Here is a 19,023-nt window from a genome sequence, read left to right on the forward strand (position 1 = left end):
CGTCCTTGGCCGTTCGGCAAAAGGGGAAGAGGAAGGGGGTGGGGAGTCACCTGCAGCCGCCTGAAAAACCATGTATTCTTTGTTTGTTTTGTATTATTAGTTTGCATTTCTGTTGAAGAAAGAGTCGATGCCTTTCGAATGATGGAGGTGGTGCGTCGGTGTGTGGTTGTTTCGTTAGTTTGGCAGCCAGTCTCCAGCGATTCCTAGGCAGGGAAGGAGTACTCCTCCCCCTTCCTTGGTCACTGTTTGCTGCTGGCTGGGTCGCGGGTAATCCTTCCAGCTGGGCCGCAGCTTGTCCTGTTCGCCCACGTCCCAGATGGTGACGGGCACGTTGTTTTCCGGCTCCTCTGACTCCATGTCTAGCGATCCCAAATATAGTCTGTGCTATAGGCCCTCTGGCACTCTTCAGTACTGGCATTAGGCATTTATAAATTTCTCCGCCCCCCCCCCCCCCTCCCGGTCTATTTTTGCACATACCCACAGCAGGAATATTCTTCTCTCGTTCCAGCGGTGGTTCTGTGCTCTCCGTGCTGCACAGATAATGAGCCATTCTGCTGGGGAATGCTCCTCCCTTATTGTCACGTAGTTTCCTCTGATTGGTCCGTCTTATGTTGCCTAGTGTTGCCTGGTAACGGTGTTGTGATGGTCCTTTGTGTTTCAGAATGTTGAGTGTGTTTTTTCTGATTGGTCCGTAATGCCAGGGCGGGGCAGAGAGACATGGTCAGTGTTATGGCTTCACCACCATGAATCCATGAACCCTTCAGGAAGTGACTGAGTGACTTCAGAACGTTGTCTTCAGAACGTTGAGGGTGAGTTTTATTATAGTAGATTATTTCTAAAAGCAACACATTTCAGTCCCTGTGTCTTTTCACAAAGTGCTTGCTAAATGCTTCACAGGGGTGAACGTTCAGCGCTCAGGGGACACGGGCTTAACTGTCCCCTTCCTTTTCGTATACAACACAGTAAAAAGGTATGCTCAAAGTCATGCCGCCATCTTGAACTCTGCCTCCACCTTATGCCTATCGCTACAGTTTTACATCCACATGATGTTTACATATTTTACAGTGTTTAACTTGGCCATATGTTAAGTGCCTTATTAATTTACATACTATTTTGTATCTGGGATATTGTTTCTCTTCCATCCATAATTTTTACCTATACCTTATTTCATATTTGTGTTTAGATTTTATATTTTAAATTACAATTGTCTGGCAATTTAATTTATTTTAGTTTTATATTAGTACATTTCGTCATCCTTCCTTGGACTGGAGGAGTAGCCTAGTGGTTAACGCAGCAGGCTTTGATCTTGGTGAACTGGGTGCGATTCCCACTACAGCTCCTTGTGACTCTGGAAAAGTCACCTAACCCTCCATTGCCCCAGGTACAAAAATAAGTACCTGTATATACTATGAAAACTGCTTTGAATGTAGTTGCAAAAACCACAGAAAGGTGGTGTATTAAGTCCCAGTCCCTTTCATCTATCCCTCTTTGTTTTCTTATGTCTGTAGGCTTAGTTTTTTAACCCATACATACATAAGTACATAAGTAATGTCATACTGGGAAAAGACCAAGGGTCCATCGAGCCCAGCATCCTGTCCACGACAGCGGCCAATCCAGGCCAAGGGCACCTGGCAAGCTTCCCAAACGTACAAACATTCTATACATGTTATTCCTGGAATTTTGGATTTTTCCAAGTCCGTTTAGTAGCGGTTTATGGACTTGTCCTTTAGGAAACCGTCCAATCCCTTTTTAAACTCTGCTAAGCTAACCGCCTTCACCACTTTCTCCGGCAACGAATTCCAGAGTTTAATTACACGTTGGGTGAAGAAAAATTTTCTCCGATTTGTTTTAAATTTACTACACTGTAGTTTCATCGCATGCCCCCTAGTCCTAGTATTTTTGGACAGCGTGAACAGACGCTTCACATCCACCTGTTCCACTCCACTCATTATTTTATATACCTCTATCATGTCTCCCCTCAGCCGTCTCTTCTCCAAGCTGAATAGCCCTAGCCTCCTTAGTCTTTCTTCATAGGGAAGTCGTCCCATCCCCGCTATCATTTTAGTCGCCCTTCGCTGCACCTTTTCCAATTCTACTATATCTTTCTTGAGATGTGGCGACCAGAATTGAACACAATACTCAAGGTGCGGTCGCACCATGGAGCGATACAACGGCATTATAACATCCTCACACCTGTTTTCCATACCTTTCCTAATAATACCCAACATTCTATTCGCTTTCTTAGCCGCAGCAGCACACTGAGCAGAAGGTTTATTTTTCCAAATGTTTTATACATTTTTATTTATGTTTCCTTTTAGTTACATGATTGGATTCCTGACGAACTGAAAAACGAATTTGCAGAACTATTGGTAGTAATATGTAATTTATCTTTAAAATCAAGCATGGTACCGGAAGATTGGAGGATGGCCAATGTAATGCCGATTTTTAAAAAGGGTTCCAGAGGTGATCCAGGAAATTACAGACCAGTGAGCCCAACGTCGGTGCTGGGAAAAATGGTAGAGACTATTATTAAGAACAAAATTACAGAGCATATACAAAGGCATGGATTAATGAGACAAAGCCAACACAGATTTAGTGAAGGGAAATCTTGCCTCACCAATCTACTAAATTTCTTTTAAAGGGTGAACGAACATGTGGATAAAGTTAAGCCGGTCGATATTGTGTATCTGGATTTTCAAAAGGCATTTGACAAAGTACCTCATGAAAGACTCCTGAGAAAATCAGAAAGTCATGACAGGAAATAATGATCTATTGTGGATTAAAAACTGGTTAAAGGATGGAAAACAGAGCGTAGGGTTAAATGGTCAGTATTCTCAATGAAGAAGGGTAGATAGTGGGGTTCCACAGGTGTCTGTGTTGAGACCGCTGCTTTTTAACATATTTATAAATGATCTAGATATGGGAATAACTAGTGAGGTAATTGAATTTGCCGACGACACAAAGTTATTCAAAGTTGTTAAATCTTAAGAGGATTGTGAAAAATTGCAAGATGACCTTATGAGACTGGGCATCCAAATGGCAGATGATGTTTAATGTGAGCAAGTGCAAAGTGATGCATGTGGGAAGAGGAACCCGAATTATAGATATGTGATGCAAGGTTCCAAGTTAGGAGTCACGGACCAGAAAAAGGATCTAGGAGTCATTGTTGATGATACTTTGAAAGCCTCTGCTCAGTGAGCTGCAGCAGCAAAGAAAGCAAATAGAATGTTAGGTATTATTAGGAAAGGAATGGAAAATAAAAATGAGGATGCTATAATACCTTTGTATCGCTCCATGGTGCGACTGCACCTTGAATACCGTGTGCAATTCTGGTCACCGCATCTCAAAAAAGATACACTGGAATTAGAAAAGGTTCAGGATGACAAAAAATGATAAAGGGGATGGGAAGACTTCCCTATGAGGAAAGGCTGAAACAGCTTGGGCACTTCAGCTTGGAGAAAAGACAGCTGAGGGGAGATATAATAGGAGGTATATAAAATACTGAGTGGCGTGGAACGTGTAGACGTGAATTACTTGTTTACTCTTTCCAAAAATACTAGGACTAGGGGGCACGCAATGAAGCTACAAAGTAGTAAATTTAAAACGAATCAGAGAAAATATTTCTTCACTCAACGTGTAATTAAACTCTGGAATTCGTTGCCAGAGAATGTGGTAAAAGCATTTAGTTTAGCAGGGTTTAAAAAGGGTTTGGACAGCTTCCTAAAAGAAAAGTCCATAAACCATTATTAAAATGGACTTGGGAAAATCCACTGTATTGTACTGTTTTGGGCTATTACCAGGTACTTGTGACTTGGCATGGACACTGTTTGGAAAACAGGATACTGGGCTAGATGGACCACTGGTCTGATCCAATATGGCTACTCTTATGTTCTTATGTACTTGTAACCTGGATTGGCCATTGTTGGAAACAGGATACTGGGCTTGATGGACCTTCAGTCTGTTCCAGTATGGTAACACTTATGAAATACGGTTCATGTCAAGTCCATACCTTTCAACTACTGTACATCATAAGGTGTTAAACAAGAAAAGTTTTTATCTTGGAAGATTTTGCATTATCAGTTCTTTACATTTGGTCATTCCCCCTGTGTTTTCTGTCACTTTTTCTGTTCTGTGGGAATCGTATGCTTGTCCCCTTTTTGTGAAACTCAGAATATGGCATTATTAGGTAACATACAAACTTTCAGAGAAATGCTAGCAGGCTGAAATAGAAGGAATACAGTGTTTAGTTCTCTGCTTGTTAATCTTTGTTTGCTTAGCTGTGTTTTTCTTTATATTTGTATTGTTTTATTGTGATGTTTTTACTTGCAATGTTTTATTGTTGTATTGCATATACTATGAAATGGAAGACTGAGCACTTACATAAGTACAAGTAATGCCACACTGGGAAAAGACCAATGGTCCATCGAGCCCAGCATCCTGTCCACGACAGCGGCCAATCCAGGCCAAGGGCACCTGGCGAGCTTCCCAAACGTACAAACATTCTATACATGTTATTCTTGGAATTGTGGATTTTTCCCAAGTCCATTTAGTAGTGGTTTATGGACTTGTCCTTTAGGAAACTTTTTAAATTCTGCCAAGCTAACCGCCTTCACCACGTTCTCAGGCAACAAATTCCAGAGTTTAATTATGCGTTAGGTGAAGAAAAATTTTCTCCGATTTGTTTTAAATTTACTACACTGTGGTTTCATTGCATGCCCCCTAATAGTTCATATTAATTCTTCCTTTCTTATTTTCCCCTTTGGTAATAGCTGATAACTTGTAAGCATTTCTGGAGATTTAGTATTACATAAGTACATAAGTAATGCCACACTGGGAAAAGACCAAGGGTCCATCGAGCCCAGCATCCTGTCCACGACAGCGGCCAATCCAGGCCAAGGGCACCTGGCAAGCTTCCCAAACGTACAAACATTCTATACATGTTATTCCTGGAATTGCCAGAGAAAAGACCTGGGGGGTGGGGGGGGGGGGGGTGAAGCGAACTCCCTGAAACTGCATGTTGTATTCCCCCATGTAACAAAGACAACAGGTAACAAAACATAGCGGAACATCCAAAATTCCCACAACAGAACTTGAACTTAGCATGAATTCTGGGACGTACCATCTTGAATAAAAATGGCATTAAACCAGAATTGGCACCATACCCATGTGCATGGAGAGAGATATGGCTACACCATCAAGAGTATAAATCAGCACAAGCCCATTCATAATGTCCAATATTTGAATAAAATAAAGATTTTAACTGGTCTGTGGCTGAAAAGCCCAGTCTGATTTGAATCTGACTTAAGGTTATTTACATCAGAAAACTAATAGCCCTTGAGTTGAAGAAAGGTAGATTGACATCTCAAACATTTATTCATATGACAGAACCTTGTCATCTTCATATGTTTGTATATGAAATTTTGTTTTTAAGTTTTCACATAAGACATTTACCTTTTGTTTACTGTATATGGCAATAGTGATAGTGAGGTCATTTTGGAACCAATCATACCTGTAAAACAATAGAACAGAGAAAAAGCTTGAGAAGGAGAAACAGATTACTATCAGGCTTATTTTTGAAAGAGAAGGGCGCCCATCTTTTGACACAAAATCGGGAGATGGGCGTCCTTCTCCCAGGGTCGCCCAAATCGGCATAATCGAAAGCCGATTTTGGGCGTCCTCAACTGCTTTCCGTCGCGGGGATGACCAAAGTTCATGGGGGCGTGTTGGAAGTGTAGCGAAGGCGGGACTGGGGCGTGCCTAACACATGGGCGTCCTCGACCGATAATGGAAAAAAAGAAGGGCGCCCCTGACGAGCACTTGGGCAACTTTACTTGGTCCATTTTTTGTTACGACCAAGCCTCAAAAAGGTGCCCGAACTGACCAGATGACCACTGGAGACATTCCAGGTAGAAGTCGGCCCTTGTAGATCACCAATGTGGCCGCGCAGGCTTCTGCTTCTGTGAGTCTGACGTCCTGCATGTACGTGCAGGACGTCAGACTCACAGAAACAGAAGCCTGCGCAGCCTTCTACATGTGGAATAGCAACATTCCATGTAGAATCTCCAATAGTAGCAACATTCCATGTAGAATCTCCAATGGTATCTATTTTACTGTCATAGTAATGCTTGAATGTTTTCACTTATATACACTGTCAGCTAGCACATTTGCTTATTTCCGATCTGAGGAAGAAGGGCGACCTTCGAAAGCTAATCAAGAAATGTATTAAGTTATCTCAAATAAAAAAGGTATCATCTTATTTTCTTTTCCATGTTTTATTTTGTTTGATTTCTATAGATTCTACATGGAATGTTGCTATTCCACTAGCAACATTCCAGGTAGAAGTCGGCCCTTGTAGATCACCAATGTGGCCGCGCAGGCTTCTGCTTCTGTGAGTCTGACGTCCTGCATGTACGTGCAGGACGTCAGACTCACAGAAACAGAAGCCTGCGCAGCCTTCTACATGTGGAATAGCAACATTCCATGTAGAATCTCCAATAGTAGCATCATTCCATGTAGAATCTCCAATGGTATCTATTTTACTGTCATAGTAATGCTTGAATGTTTTCACTTATATACACTGTCAGCTAGCACATTTGCTTATTTCCGATCTGATGAAGAAGGGCAACCTTCGAAAGCTAATCAAGAAATGTATTAAGTTATCTCAAATAAAAAAGGTATCATCTTATTTTCTTTTCCATGTTTTATTTGGTTTGATTTCTATAGATTCTACATGGAATGTTGCTATTCCACTAGCAACATTCCATGTAGAAGTCGGCCCTTGCAGATCACCAATGTGGCCGCGCAGGCTTCTGCTTCTGTGAGTCTGACGTCCTGCACGTACGTGCAGGACGTCAGACTCACAGAAACAGAAGCCTGCGCAGCCTTCTACATGGAATGTTGCTAGTGGAATAGCAACATTCCATGTAGAATCTCCAATAGTAGCAACATTCCATGTAGAATCTCCAATGGTATCTATTTTACTGTCATAGTAATGCTTGAATGTTTCACTTATATACACTGTCAGCTAGCACATTTGCTTATTTCCGATCTGAGGAAGAAGGGCGACCTTCGAAAGCTAATCAAGAAATGTATTAAGTTATCTCAAATAAAAAAGGTATCATCTTATTTTCTTTTCCATGTTTTATTTTGTTTGATTTCTATAGATTCTACATGGAATGTTGCTATTCCACTAGCAACATTCCATGTAGAAGTCGGCCCTTGCAGATCACCAATGTGGCCGCGCAGGCTTCTGCTTCTGTGAGTCTGACGTCCTGCACGTATGTGCAGGACGTCAGACTCACAGAAACAGAAGCCTGCGCAGCCTTCTACATGGAATGTTGCTAGTGGAATAGCAACATTCCACGTAGAATCTCCAATAGTAGCAACATTCCATGTAGAATCTCCAATAGTAGCAACATTCCATGTAGAATCTCCAATGGTATCTATTTTACTGTCATAGTAATGCTTGAATGTTTTCACTTATATACACTGTCAGCTAGCACATTTGCTTATTTCCGATCTGACGAAGAAGGGCGACCTTCGAAAGCTAATCAAGAAATGTATTAAGTTATCTCAAATAAAAAAGGTATCATCTTATTTTCTTTTCCATGTTTTATTTTGTTTGATTTCTATAGATTCTACATGGAATGTTGCTATTCCACTAGCAACATTCCATGTAGAAGTCGGCCCTTGCGGATCACCAATGTGGCCGCGCAGGCTTCTGCTTCTGTGAGTCTGACACAGAAACAGAAGCCTGCGCAGCCTTCTACATGGAATGTTGCTAGTGGAATAGCAACATTCCACGTAGAATCTCCAATAGTAGCAACATTCCATGTAGAATCTCCAATGGTATCTATTTTACTGTCATAGTAATGCTTGAATGTTTTCACTTATATACACTGTCAGCTAGCACATTTGCTTATTTCCGATCTGACGAAGAAGGGCAACCTTCGAAAGCTAATCAAGAAATGTATTAAGTTATCTCAAATAAAAAAGGTATCATCTTATTTTCTTTTCCATGTTTTATTTTGTTTGATTTCTATAGATTCTACATGGAATGTTGCTATTCCACTAGCAACATTCCATGTAGAAGTCGGCCCTTGCAGATCACCAATGTGGCCGCGCAGGCTTCTGCTTCTGTGAGTCTGACGTCCTGCACGTACGTGCAGGACGTCAGACTCACAGAAACAGAAGCCTGCGCAGCCTTCTACATGGAATGTTGCTAGTGGAATAGCAACATTCCACGTAGAATCTCCAATAGTAGCAACATTCCATGTAGAATCTCCAATAGTAGCAACGTTCCATGTAGAATCTCCAATAGTAGCAACATTCCATGTAGAATCTCCAATGGTATCTATTTTACTGTCATAGTAATGCTTGAATGTTTTCACTTATATACACTGTCAGCTGGCACATTTGCTTATTTCCGATCTGATGAAGAAGGGCAACCTTCGAAAGCTAATCAAGGAAACAAAACACTCCTTGGAATCACTGTGGATTGAAATTCCATGTGCAAAGGGGAAAAGGATAGTGATAGGAGTGTACTACCGTCCGCCTGGCCAGGACGAACAGACGGATGCGGAAATGTTAAAGGAAATCAGGGACGCAAACAAACTGGGCAACACAATAATAATGGGGGATTTCAATTACCCGCATATAGACTGGGTTAATGTAACATCTGTACACGCAAGGGACATAAGATTTCTTGATGAAATCAAGGACAGCTTCATGGAACAGCTAGTTCAGGAGCCGACAAGAGAAGGAAAAATACTAGACTTAGTCCTTAGTGGTGCTCATGATCTAGTGCAGGGGGTAACGATACGAGGGCCGCTTGATAACAGTGATCATAATATGATCGGTTTTGATATTGGCATTGAAGGAAGTGAAACTAGGAAATCAAGTACGCTAGCGTTTAACTATAGAAAAGGTGATTACGACAAAATGAGAAAAATGGTGAAAAAAAGACTGAAAGGAGCAACTCGCAGAGTAAAAAACTTGCATCAGGCGTGGATGCTGTTTAAAAACACCATCCTGGAGGTTCAGGACAAGTATATTCCACGTATTAGAAAAAAGGGAAAAAAGACTAAACGTCAGCCGGCGTGGCTAAACAGTAAGATAAAGGAAATCATTAGAGCCAAAAAACAATCCTTCAGAAAGTGGAGAAGAGAACCAACTGAAAGTAACAGGATAGATCATAAGGAATGCCAAGCCAAATGCAAAGCGGAGATAAGGAGGGCAAAAAAGGACTTTGAGAAGAAATTAGCGTTGGAAGCAAAAATACATAGTAAAAATTTTTTTAGATACATTAAAAGCAGGAAACCGGCCAAAGAGTCGGTTGGGCCGCTGGACGAAAATGGTGTTAAAGGGGCGATCAAGGAGGACAAAGCCGTAGCGGAGAAATTAAATGAATTCTTTGCTTCGGTCTTCACCGAGGAGGATTTGGGGGGGACACCGGTGCCGGAAAGAATATTTGAAGCGGAGGAGTCGGAGAAACTAAACAAATTCTCTGTAACCTTGGAGGATGTAATGGGTCAGTTCAGCAAGCTGAAGAGTAGTAAATCACCGGGACCTGATGGTATTCATCCCAGAGTATTAATAGAACTAAAAAATGAACTTGCGGAGCTACTGTTAGAAATATGCAATCTGTCCCTAAAATCGAGTGTAATACCGGAAGACTGGAGGGTAGCCAATGTTACTCCGATTTTTAAGAAGGGTTCCAGAGGAGATCCGGGAAATTATAGACCGGTGAGTCTGACGTCGGTGCCGGGCAAGATGGTGGAGGCTATTATTAAGAATAAAATTGCAGAGCATATACAAAAACATGGACTGATGAGACAAAGTCAGCACGGATTTAGTGAAGGGAAGTCTTGCCTCACCAATCTAATGCATTTTTTTGAGGGGGTAAGCAAACATGTGGACAATGGGGAGCCGGTTGATATTGTATATCTGGATTTTCAGAAGGCGTTTGACAAAGTGCCGCACGAAAGACTCCTGAAGAAATTGCAGAGTCATGGAATCGGAGGTAGGGTATTATTATGGATTAAGAACTGGTTGAAAGATAGGAAGCAGAGAGTAGGATTGCGTGGCCAGTATTCTCAGTGGAGGAGGGTAGTTAGTGGGGTCCCGCAGGGGTCTGTGCTGGGTCCGTTGCTTTTAATGTATTTATAAATGACCTAGAGATGGGAATAACTAGTGAGGTAATTAAATTCGCCGATGACACAAAATTATTCAGGGTCGTCAAGTCGCAGGAGGAATGTGAACGATTACAGGAGGACCTTGCGAGACTGGGAGATTGGGCGTGCAAGTGGCAGATGAAGTTCAATGTTGACAAGTGCAAAGTGATGCATGTGGGTAAGAGGAACCCGAATTATAGCTACGTCTTGCAAGGTTCCGCGTTAGGAGTTACGGATCAAGAAAGGGATCTGGGTGTCGTCGTCGATGATACGCTGAAACCTTCTGCTCAGTGTGCTGCTGCGGCTAGGAAAGCGAATAGAATGTTGGGTGTTATTAGGAAGGGTATGGAGTCCAGGTGTGCGGATGTTATAATGCCGTTGTATCGCTCCATGGTGCGACCGCACCTGGAGTATTGTGTTCAGTACTGGTCTCCGTATCTCAAAAAAGATATAGTAGAATTGGAAAAGGTACAGCGAAGGGCGACGAAAATGATAGTGGGGATGGGACGACTTTCCTATGAAGAGAGGCTGAGAAGGCTAGGGCTTTTCAGCTTGGAGAAGAGACGGCTGAGGGGAGATATGATAGAAGTGTATAAAATAATGAGTGGAATGGATCGGGTGGATGTGAAGCGACTGTTCACGCTATCCAAAAATACTAGGACTAGAGGGCATGAGTTGAAGCTACAGTGTGGTAAATTTAAAACGAATCGGAGAAACTTTTTCTTCACCCAACGTGTAATTAGACTCTGGAATTCATTGCCGGAGAACGTGGTACGGGCGGTTAGCTTGACGGAGTTTAAAAAGGGGTTAGATAGATTCCTAAAGGACAAGTCCATAGACCGCTATTAAATGGACTTGGAAAAATTCCGCATTTTTAGGTATAACTTGTCTGGAATGTTTTTACGTTTGGGGAGCGTGCCAGGTGCCCTTGACCTGGATTGGCCACTGTCGGTGACAGGATGCTGGGCTAGATGGACCTTTGGTCTTTCCCAGTATGGCACTACTTATGTACTTATGTATTAAGTTATCTCAAATAAAAAAGGTATCTTTCTTTTCCTTGTTTTATTTCTATTGATTACCTTTAAAAGTGGACTAACATGGCTACCACACTTCTATACTGTAAAAGCAAATTTGTTTGCAAGAAACTGATGTGGCAAATTCCATCGATTTTTTAAATGACTTTCATATCAAGAAAAAAACATTTCTTGATGTGGAAGTGATTATGATCACAATGCATCATAAATTTAAGTGTAGCGTGTGTCTCATTCAACCATGTGGCAAATCAATCTAACTCTTACCACAGAACCTTCCCATAAAAAGAAAGTATCACTAACGAACCTAACTCACAAGGGGATAGATCTAAAAACCAAAAAACTGTGGATTAAAAAAAAAAAAAAAAAAAAAAGATTAGCAATCGAAGGGGCCACGATGGCCCCCATGGTTACCCCAGATATTTGTTGAAAAACTAATGTCTCCTTATTGAAAAAAAATGTCAAGCTATCTCAGCTACTTTCACTATAAAGGAACTAAGAACTTTTTTTCTACGTTCCCATATCTAAAAAATGTTCCACAACATGTAAAGCTTTTCGTTGTGGAATCACCGTATAAAGGGAAGATATATCCATAGTCACCAGCACCAAATTAGATAATGACTACCAGATCTTACTGCAGTCCAATGTATTCAAGAAAAATCTGTAAAGCCTTTCAAGTAAGAATCAACTTTCTACACAAAAGGTTTCAAAAAATAATCTACATAGATGGCACCATTTCTTCTAGTGTGATTTATTTATTTAGTTTGTTGCATTTGTATCCCACATTTTCACACCTATTTGCAGGCTCAATGTGGCTTACATTGTTCCGTAATGGCGATCGCCATTTCCGGAAGGAAAAATACAGAGTTATATTGCATTAAGGTTCGTAGATGACAGAGCAGATTAGGCAATCAAGTAAAAAGAATTAAATTTTCGTGATGAGAAATAAAATGGTAATGCGTTAAGGTTCAATCGTGACAGAGTAACTTAGGCATTCAAGAATAGAAAGTTCCGTTTTGTCCAGTTCTAGAATGAGTTTTGTTGTCTAGTATTTAGGATGGATCCTTATGGTATGCTTTATTGAACAGGTTGGTTTTTAGCAATTTTCGGAAATTAGTTATGTCGTGTATTGTTTTTGTGGCTTTTGGTACTGCATTCCACAGTTGCGCGCCTATGTAGGGGAAGCTGGATGCATATGTTAGTTTATATTTTAGTCCTTTGCAGCTGGGGTGATGGAGATTCAGGAACGTACCTGGTGATCTTTTAGTATTCCTGGTTGGTAAGTCTATAAGGTCTGACATGTAGACCGGGGCTTCACCGTGTATGATTTTATGTACCAGAGTGCATATATTGAACGTAATCCGTTCTTTAAGTGGGAGCCAATGAAGTTTTTCTCTTAGGGGTTTGGCGTTTTCGTATTTCGTTTTTCCAAATATCTTGTTTGGCAAGGTAAGATTATTAGGAAAAAAATGTGTTTATTTTGGGGTTGTTGGAATTCAATTATTATGATTGAGTTAAAATACAACTGTTTTAAATTGTTTATCATTATAGTACTGTTTTAATAGCAATATATATTTTATAGTACGTCGCTTTGAGAACTGATAGTGGAATGGTAGGCAATCAGATTAAACCAAGGCTTCTGGTTGGATAGGTTCACAGATTGGGGTGTACCAGAGATGTGTATTTATTAGTGTGCATTCAGGTTTTTTTTTAATGCTCCTTACATGTGTTAATAGCATCTTATCTCTACTGGTACTTCCTGTTACTACATAAGCGGGACGTGGTAGAGATGAGCCAGACACAAGACTTCCGGGGTCGGATGGTGTTCTCCTCGAATAAAGGGATCCTCTACAATTTGGGCAGATCCTCCTGCAGTGTGCCACAAGGTAAGTTCTCCCCCTGTCTGGTACTGTTTGGGTTACTTTGCCAGAGGCCATATATTCTGGTCAGACTGATCGGGCCCTTTTGTTGGGGGGGGGGGGGGGGCTAATCTGTCAGGGGCCATATTGTGGGCAGGCTGTTTTGACAGTGGCTGTTATGTCAGGAGCTTTTTTGTTTGGAAATTTATTGGGGCCATTTTGTCAGGGCTTTTTTGATGGGACTATTTTTACCATATTTCTACTCTGTAAACACTATCCTCTCATTCATTTCCTTGCCATCCCCTCCTGGCCCTCTCCCACATGATTTCCACCATCCCCTCCACCCTTCTAGCCTAGCTGCTGCTCACTCTTTCTCGCCATCTCCACTCTTGTAGCCTGACATCTCTCAGTCCCTTTTCTTCCCTCTGGCTCGTTCCCTCATTTCTCCAGTATTTCTCCCTCTCTCTTCCCTCACTCCCACTGTCCGGCATCTCTCTATCACTCCCTTCTGCTCTTGGATCCAACATCTCTCTCTTTCTCTCCTCTCATCTACCCCATGTTCAAAATCTCTCCCTTTCTCCTATTGTCCACCGTCTCTCTCTTTCCCTCCCTTGTGCCCACAATCTCTTCTCCCTCCCCATGCATTTTCTCCATCCCTCCTGTCCACTACCTTGACCAACATTTCTGCCTCTAACCCCCTTGTGCCATCTCTCCCTCCCCCTACGTCCTACATTTGTCCCTCTCTCACCCTCCATGGACATAAAAGTGAGGGGAGATGCCGCAACAATTCTCCCCCCTACCCATGTCCAACAATTCTCCCTCTCTCACTCTCCATGCAGCATCTCCCCCTCCCCTCTCACCCTTATGTCCAATATTCCTTTCTCTCACCCCTCTCACTCTCCATGCAGCCTCTCTTCCACCCCTCCCATCCCTATGTCCAACATTTCAACCTCTCTCATCCCTCTCATCCTCCATGCAGCATCTCTCCCTCCCTTGTCACCCTCATTTCCAACATTTCTCCCTCTCACCCTCCCTCCCTCCTCTCCACCCCATGTCCAACATTTCTCCCTCTCTCATTCCTCTCCCCCTCCCCCCTTATGTCCAACAATTCTCCCACTATCGCTCCCACCCCTCGTGCAGCATCTCTCCCTCATCACCCTCATTTCCAACATTTCTCCCTCTCACCCTCCCTCCCTCCTCTCCACCCTCATTTCCAACATTTCTCCCTCTCACCCTCCCTCCCTCCCTCCTCTCCACCCCATGTCCAACAGTTCTCCTTCTCCCCCTCCCCCCTTATGTCCAACAATTCTCCAACTATCACCCCCCACCCCTCGTGCAGCATCTCTCCTTCCCTACTCCACCTTACAACTCTCCTTGTATGAATGAATTGGTCCCTGGCAGCAGCAGCGAGAGGAGCAAATTGGATGTGCACGGTCCCACATCTCTCTCTCTTATGCATCGCTCGACTTGCCTGAACAGGTCCCCAACAGGCAGCAGCAACTCCCACGCACTGCCCCCCGCCTTCCCTCTGCCACGTCCCGCCTAGTCAGAAACAGGAAGTTGCAACAGAGGGGGGCAGGATGCGGCAGAAAGTGGTTGCCGGCCTAGCGGCAGGCAGCGTGTGGGAATCGCTGCCACAGCAAAGGAACACATTCATACAAGAGCGATGCCTAAGGGAGGGAGATGCAGGACCGCAGAAGGCCAGCCTGCTCCCCTCCACGCCAGCGATCTGATGTTAAAGGTGTAGCACTGCTGGGTCAGGGTGGGCCTGAGCCCAAACTGGGTGGGCCCAGTGATGGTACTAGTTGGTGATGGTACTAGTTCTGACCTGATTTTCATCCTCTGATTGGTAGACTGAAAGATGACATCTTCTTAAAATAGTGTGCGTCATCTTAAGTTAGCAGCCTAATGACAGCAGCAGTGTCTACTGAAAGTGTATAGTGATGAGTCTGTTTGTATTGTATCTCAAGGACTTCAACTTGTTCCTTTGCAAAGATTTTGTTCACACCTTTTTTCAGTAGTAGCTCAAGGTGAGTTACATTCAGGTACACTGGGTATTTCTCTGTCCCTGGAGGGCTCACAATCTAATTTTGTACCTGAGGCAATGGAGGGTTAAGTGACTTGCCCAAGATCACAAGGAGCAGCAGCCCCCTCTGGATGTTGAGACGGGTGCTCTAACCACTAGGCTACTCCACTCTATTTGCAGAATGTGCATAACGTTATTTGCACACTGTCAATTCAATGCAGAAAGCTAATGAGATGCAAATTCAAATCACTCAGAACTTGTGTGCTAATCATGGAAAGACTGCAGGACACATGCACACAAAGGCTCTTGCAGTAAGGGCAGCTTTACTGTGCGCATGTCCAAAGAAAATGTTAAGTGGCAACATATCTATACATGGATAGCAGAGCCGGTAGTGGGAGGCGGGGCTGGAGGTTGGGAGGCGGGGATAGTGCTGGGCAGACTTATACGGTCTGTGCCAGAGCCGGTGGTTGGGAGGCAGGGCTGGTGGTTGGGAGGTGAGGATAGTGCTGGGCAGACTTATACGGTCTGTGCCAGAGCCGGTGGTGGGAGGCGGGGATAGTGCTGGACAGACTTGTACGGTCTGTGCCAGAGCCAGTGGTTGGGAGGCAGGGCTGGTGGTTGGGAGGTGAGGATAGTGCTGGGCAGACTTATACGGTCTGTGCCAGAGCCGGTGGTGGGAGGCGGGGATAGTGCTGGAAAGACTTGTACGGTCTGTGCCAGAGCCGGTGGTGGGAGACGGGGATAGTGCTGGAAAGACTTGTACGGTCTGTGCCAGAGCCGGTGGTTGGGAGGCAGGGCTGGTGGTTGGAAGGTGAGGATAGTGCTGGGCAGACTTATACGGTCTGTGCCCTGAAGAGCACAGGTACAAATCAAAGTAGGGTATACACAAAAGTAGCACACGTGAGTTGTCTTGTTGGGCAGACTGGATGGACCGTGCAGGTCTTTTTTTGCCATCATCTACTATGTTACTATGTTGCTCTGAAATAAATAGCCCTGTAAAAATGTCATGCACATTAATTTTTCACAAGACTATTTATGCCCAGAACATGTGTACTGGTACTTTGTTTTCCTCCAACACACGCACAGCGGGACTGCTGCTACCTTCATACACAACTGTTGCTTCAGCTCTGCCTTTTAAAGTTCAAGTATTTGCTATGGTTACAGAAAAAGAAAAAAAAATGGTAGCAAATCCCAAAACCTGGCACAAAACCTTCTCAAGTAATCATTCTATGATTCCACAAAACCTGGCGGTGAACTTCTTGTAATGTGCACAAGTTAAAAATCCCGTTTATTTCTGTGCATTGCTATGGAATATCTAATGGCCTCATTACCATGCATTTTAATACTGTGCACTCATGTGTACCACACAAGTTAACTCCTGCGCTGAGCCCCCTTTTCTGCGTCCTGCACCCATAAACATGTACATGCACCTTGTGGTAACTGCAAGCAGTAGATTTCTACATAGACCCTGAGTGGGCAATTTCATAAAAGCCCACCTCCCAGGCAAAGCACTATTTTATCCACATAGAAAGAGCATTGCAAATTACCCTTCCAATGACTACTGAAAGTAAAATCACACTGATAATAACAACGTTACTGGCTTTTTCATTTGACACTTCTTCAGAACCTATACAGTCTCAAAAGCTTCAACAGAAAGGAAAAGAGACATCATTAACAAACACAGACTCTCACCTTGGCCAAAGATCTTTGGTAAATGATTGCGATGTTGCTTTAGGAAGGACACCTAGATGTAACAAGAGCATCCCAGTGAGTAAAACGAGCAGATTTTCTATCTTCATGATATAAACAGACTTAGGGGTCCCTTTTATTAATGCACTAATACATTGGGCTGCGCAGCATTTAGCACGCATTAAATCCGTTAGCATATCTTAGTACAAGGACCTCTTAATGCATCTATAAATTCATAATTTTGACATCAATCACCAAGCTAGATATACTGAAGACAGAGATTGAAGAGGTGATTTTAGAACAGTAGGAGGCATTTATACATGTAAATAGATACACACCTATAGCAATTTAGAAAAGCTGCTAATTGCATGTGTATTCCTGCAGCAAGCACAGATTTCAAGGGGAGAGTTCTGAGCACAGTTCAGGCAGACTTCAAAGTATGAATAAATTAAGTATTACCTGCTATTTTTCTTTCAGTCCTCCTAGACCAGTCCAGATGCTCAAATTATGCCCCTATGCCAGCAGATGGCAAATGAGAAGTAATGAACTTTGATGTTAGCAAATTAGAACCCTATCAGGCTCATTTTTGAAAGAGGACGATGGGCATCCTTCTCACAGGGTTGCCCAAATCGGTATAATCGAAAGCCGATTTTGGGCATCCCCAACTGCCTTTCGTTGCAGGGACGACCAAAGTTCACGGGGGCGTGTCGGAGGCGTAGCGAAGGCGGGAATTGGGCGTGTCTAACACATGGACATCATCCACCCATAATGGAAAAAAAGGGCATCCCCGACGAGCACTTGGACGACTTTACCTGGTCCTGTTTTTTTCTTACAACCAAGGCACAAAAAGGTGCCCGAACTGACCAGATGACCACCGGAGAGAATCGGGGATCACCTCCAAGCTGGAGAGCCCTAGCCGCTTAGCCTTTCCTTATAGGGAAGTCGTCCGATCCCCTGTGATTTGGTAACTCTTACAAAATTCCAGTTTGTGGATGTGTTCCAGAAAGTCCTCAACAAAGCTGGTCTCCAATCATTGGACTACTGCACATTTCATTTTCTTTTTTTTACCATTTATATACCGCCCTTGTTCAGAGCAGTGTACAAATTAAATAATAAAAACATTACAAAACAAAAATCATCAAACACAATATACATAGTAACATAGTAGATGACGGCAGAAAGAAGACCTGCACGGTCCATCCAGTCTGCCCAACAAGACAACTCATGTGTGCTACTTTTTGTGTATACCCTACTTTGATTTGTACCTGTGCTCTTCAGGGCACAGACCGTATAAGTCTGCCCAGCACTATCCCCGCCTCCCAACCACCAGCCCCGCCTCCCAACCACCGGCTCTGGCACAGACTGTATAAGTCTGCCCAGCACTATCCCTGCCTCCCAACCACCAGCCCCGCCTCCCACCACCGGCTCTGGCACAGACTGTATAAGTCTGCCCAGCACCATCCCCGCCTCCCAACCACCAGCCCCGCCTCCCACCACCGGCTCTGGCACAGACTGTATAAGTCTGCCCAGCACTATCCCCGCTCCCAACCACCAGCCCCGCCTCCCACCACCGGCTCTGGCACAGACCGTGTAAGTCTGCCCAGCACTATCCCTGCCTCATCACTATACACTTTCAATTAACTGCCAAAGTCAATTTTTAGCCTGCAGCAACAAATGCAGTTTCAGCAGTCTTCTATCTTTTAAACAATCCCAAATTCTTCTGGGTCCTTAGAACTCCAGGGAGATTGTTCCATTCCGTCAGAACTGCTACAGAAAAGATTTGCCTCCTAGTGTCCTCCAAACAAAACAGCCGAAAGTCAGAGATCTCCGACAAACGAGTATTTCTTCAGCACTGGGGCAGGCACTTTAGTAGCACAGCTTGGACCACCAGACTCAGCAATTTAGTGTCCCGGCTGTTGGAAATCCGAGACCTACATAGGGTATACACACCTCACTGCTAGAGTAGAACCGTACCTCTTGATTAACATTTCCTTCATTCTTGCATGGCAGCTGGGCAGCCACAGATAAATTGGATTCTCAGTCATTCAAACGTTCTGTGGGCCAGGTGCAGAGTTAAGGGTAGGCCCCTGGGTACCTATTTGGAGTTTGCTGCTGAACACACATATATCAGACGGCAGGAAATCAGTGGAAAACAATGGCAGCAGCTTCTTCCATATGCCAGAGAGTTGCTAGCTTTGTCTGCCTCGCCAGACATCTTCATTATTCATTTGTGTTGCATTGACCTG

At 43.5% G+C, this 19,023-nt stretch overlaps 1 protein-coding gene across 1 annotated transcript in view; it reads right to left on the reverse strand.

The window, feature by feature from the left end:
- The window catches only part of LOC115467293 (cytochrome b5 reductase 4-like), a 178,570-nt gene that overhangs the window by 97,814 nt on the left and 61,733 nt on the right, over positions 1-19,023 (reverse strand). Inside the window, exons 6-7 of the mRNA XM_030199138.1 lie at positions 16,781-16,832; positions 5,452-5,509 (exon numbers count right to left, since the gene is read on the reverse strand). Coding sequence (XP_030054998.1) covers positions 5,452-5,509; positions 16,781-16,832 — 110 coding nt within the window. The remainder of the gene's footprint in view (positions 1-5,451; positions 5,510-16,780; positions 16,833-19,023) is intronic.

The sequence above is a fragment of the Microcaecilia unicolor genome, chromosome 3 (genome assembly GCF_901765095.1).
Source record: "Microcaecilia unicolor chromosome 3, aMicUni1.1, whole genome shotgun sequence".
NCBI classification, from domain to species: domain Eukaryota; kingdom Metazoa; phylum Chordata; class Amphibia; order Gymnophiona; family Siphonopidae; genus Microcaecilia; species Microcaecilia unicolor.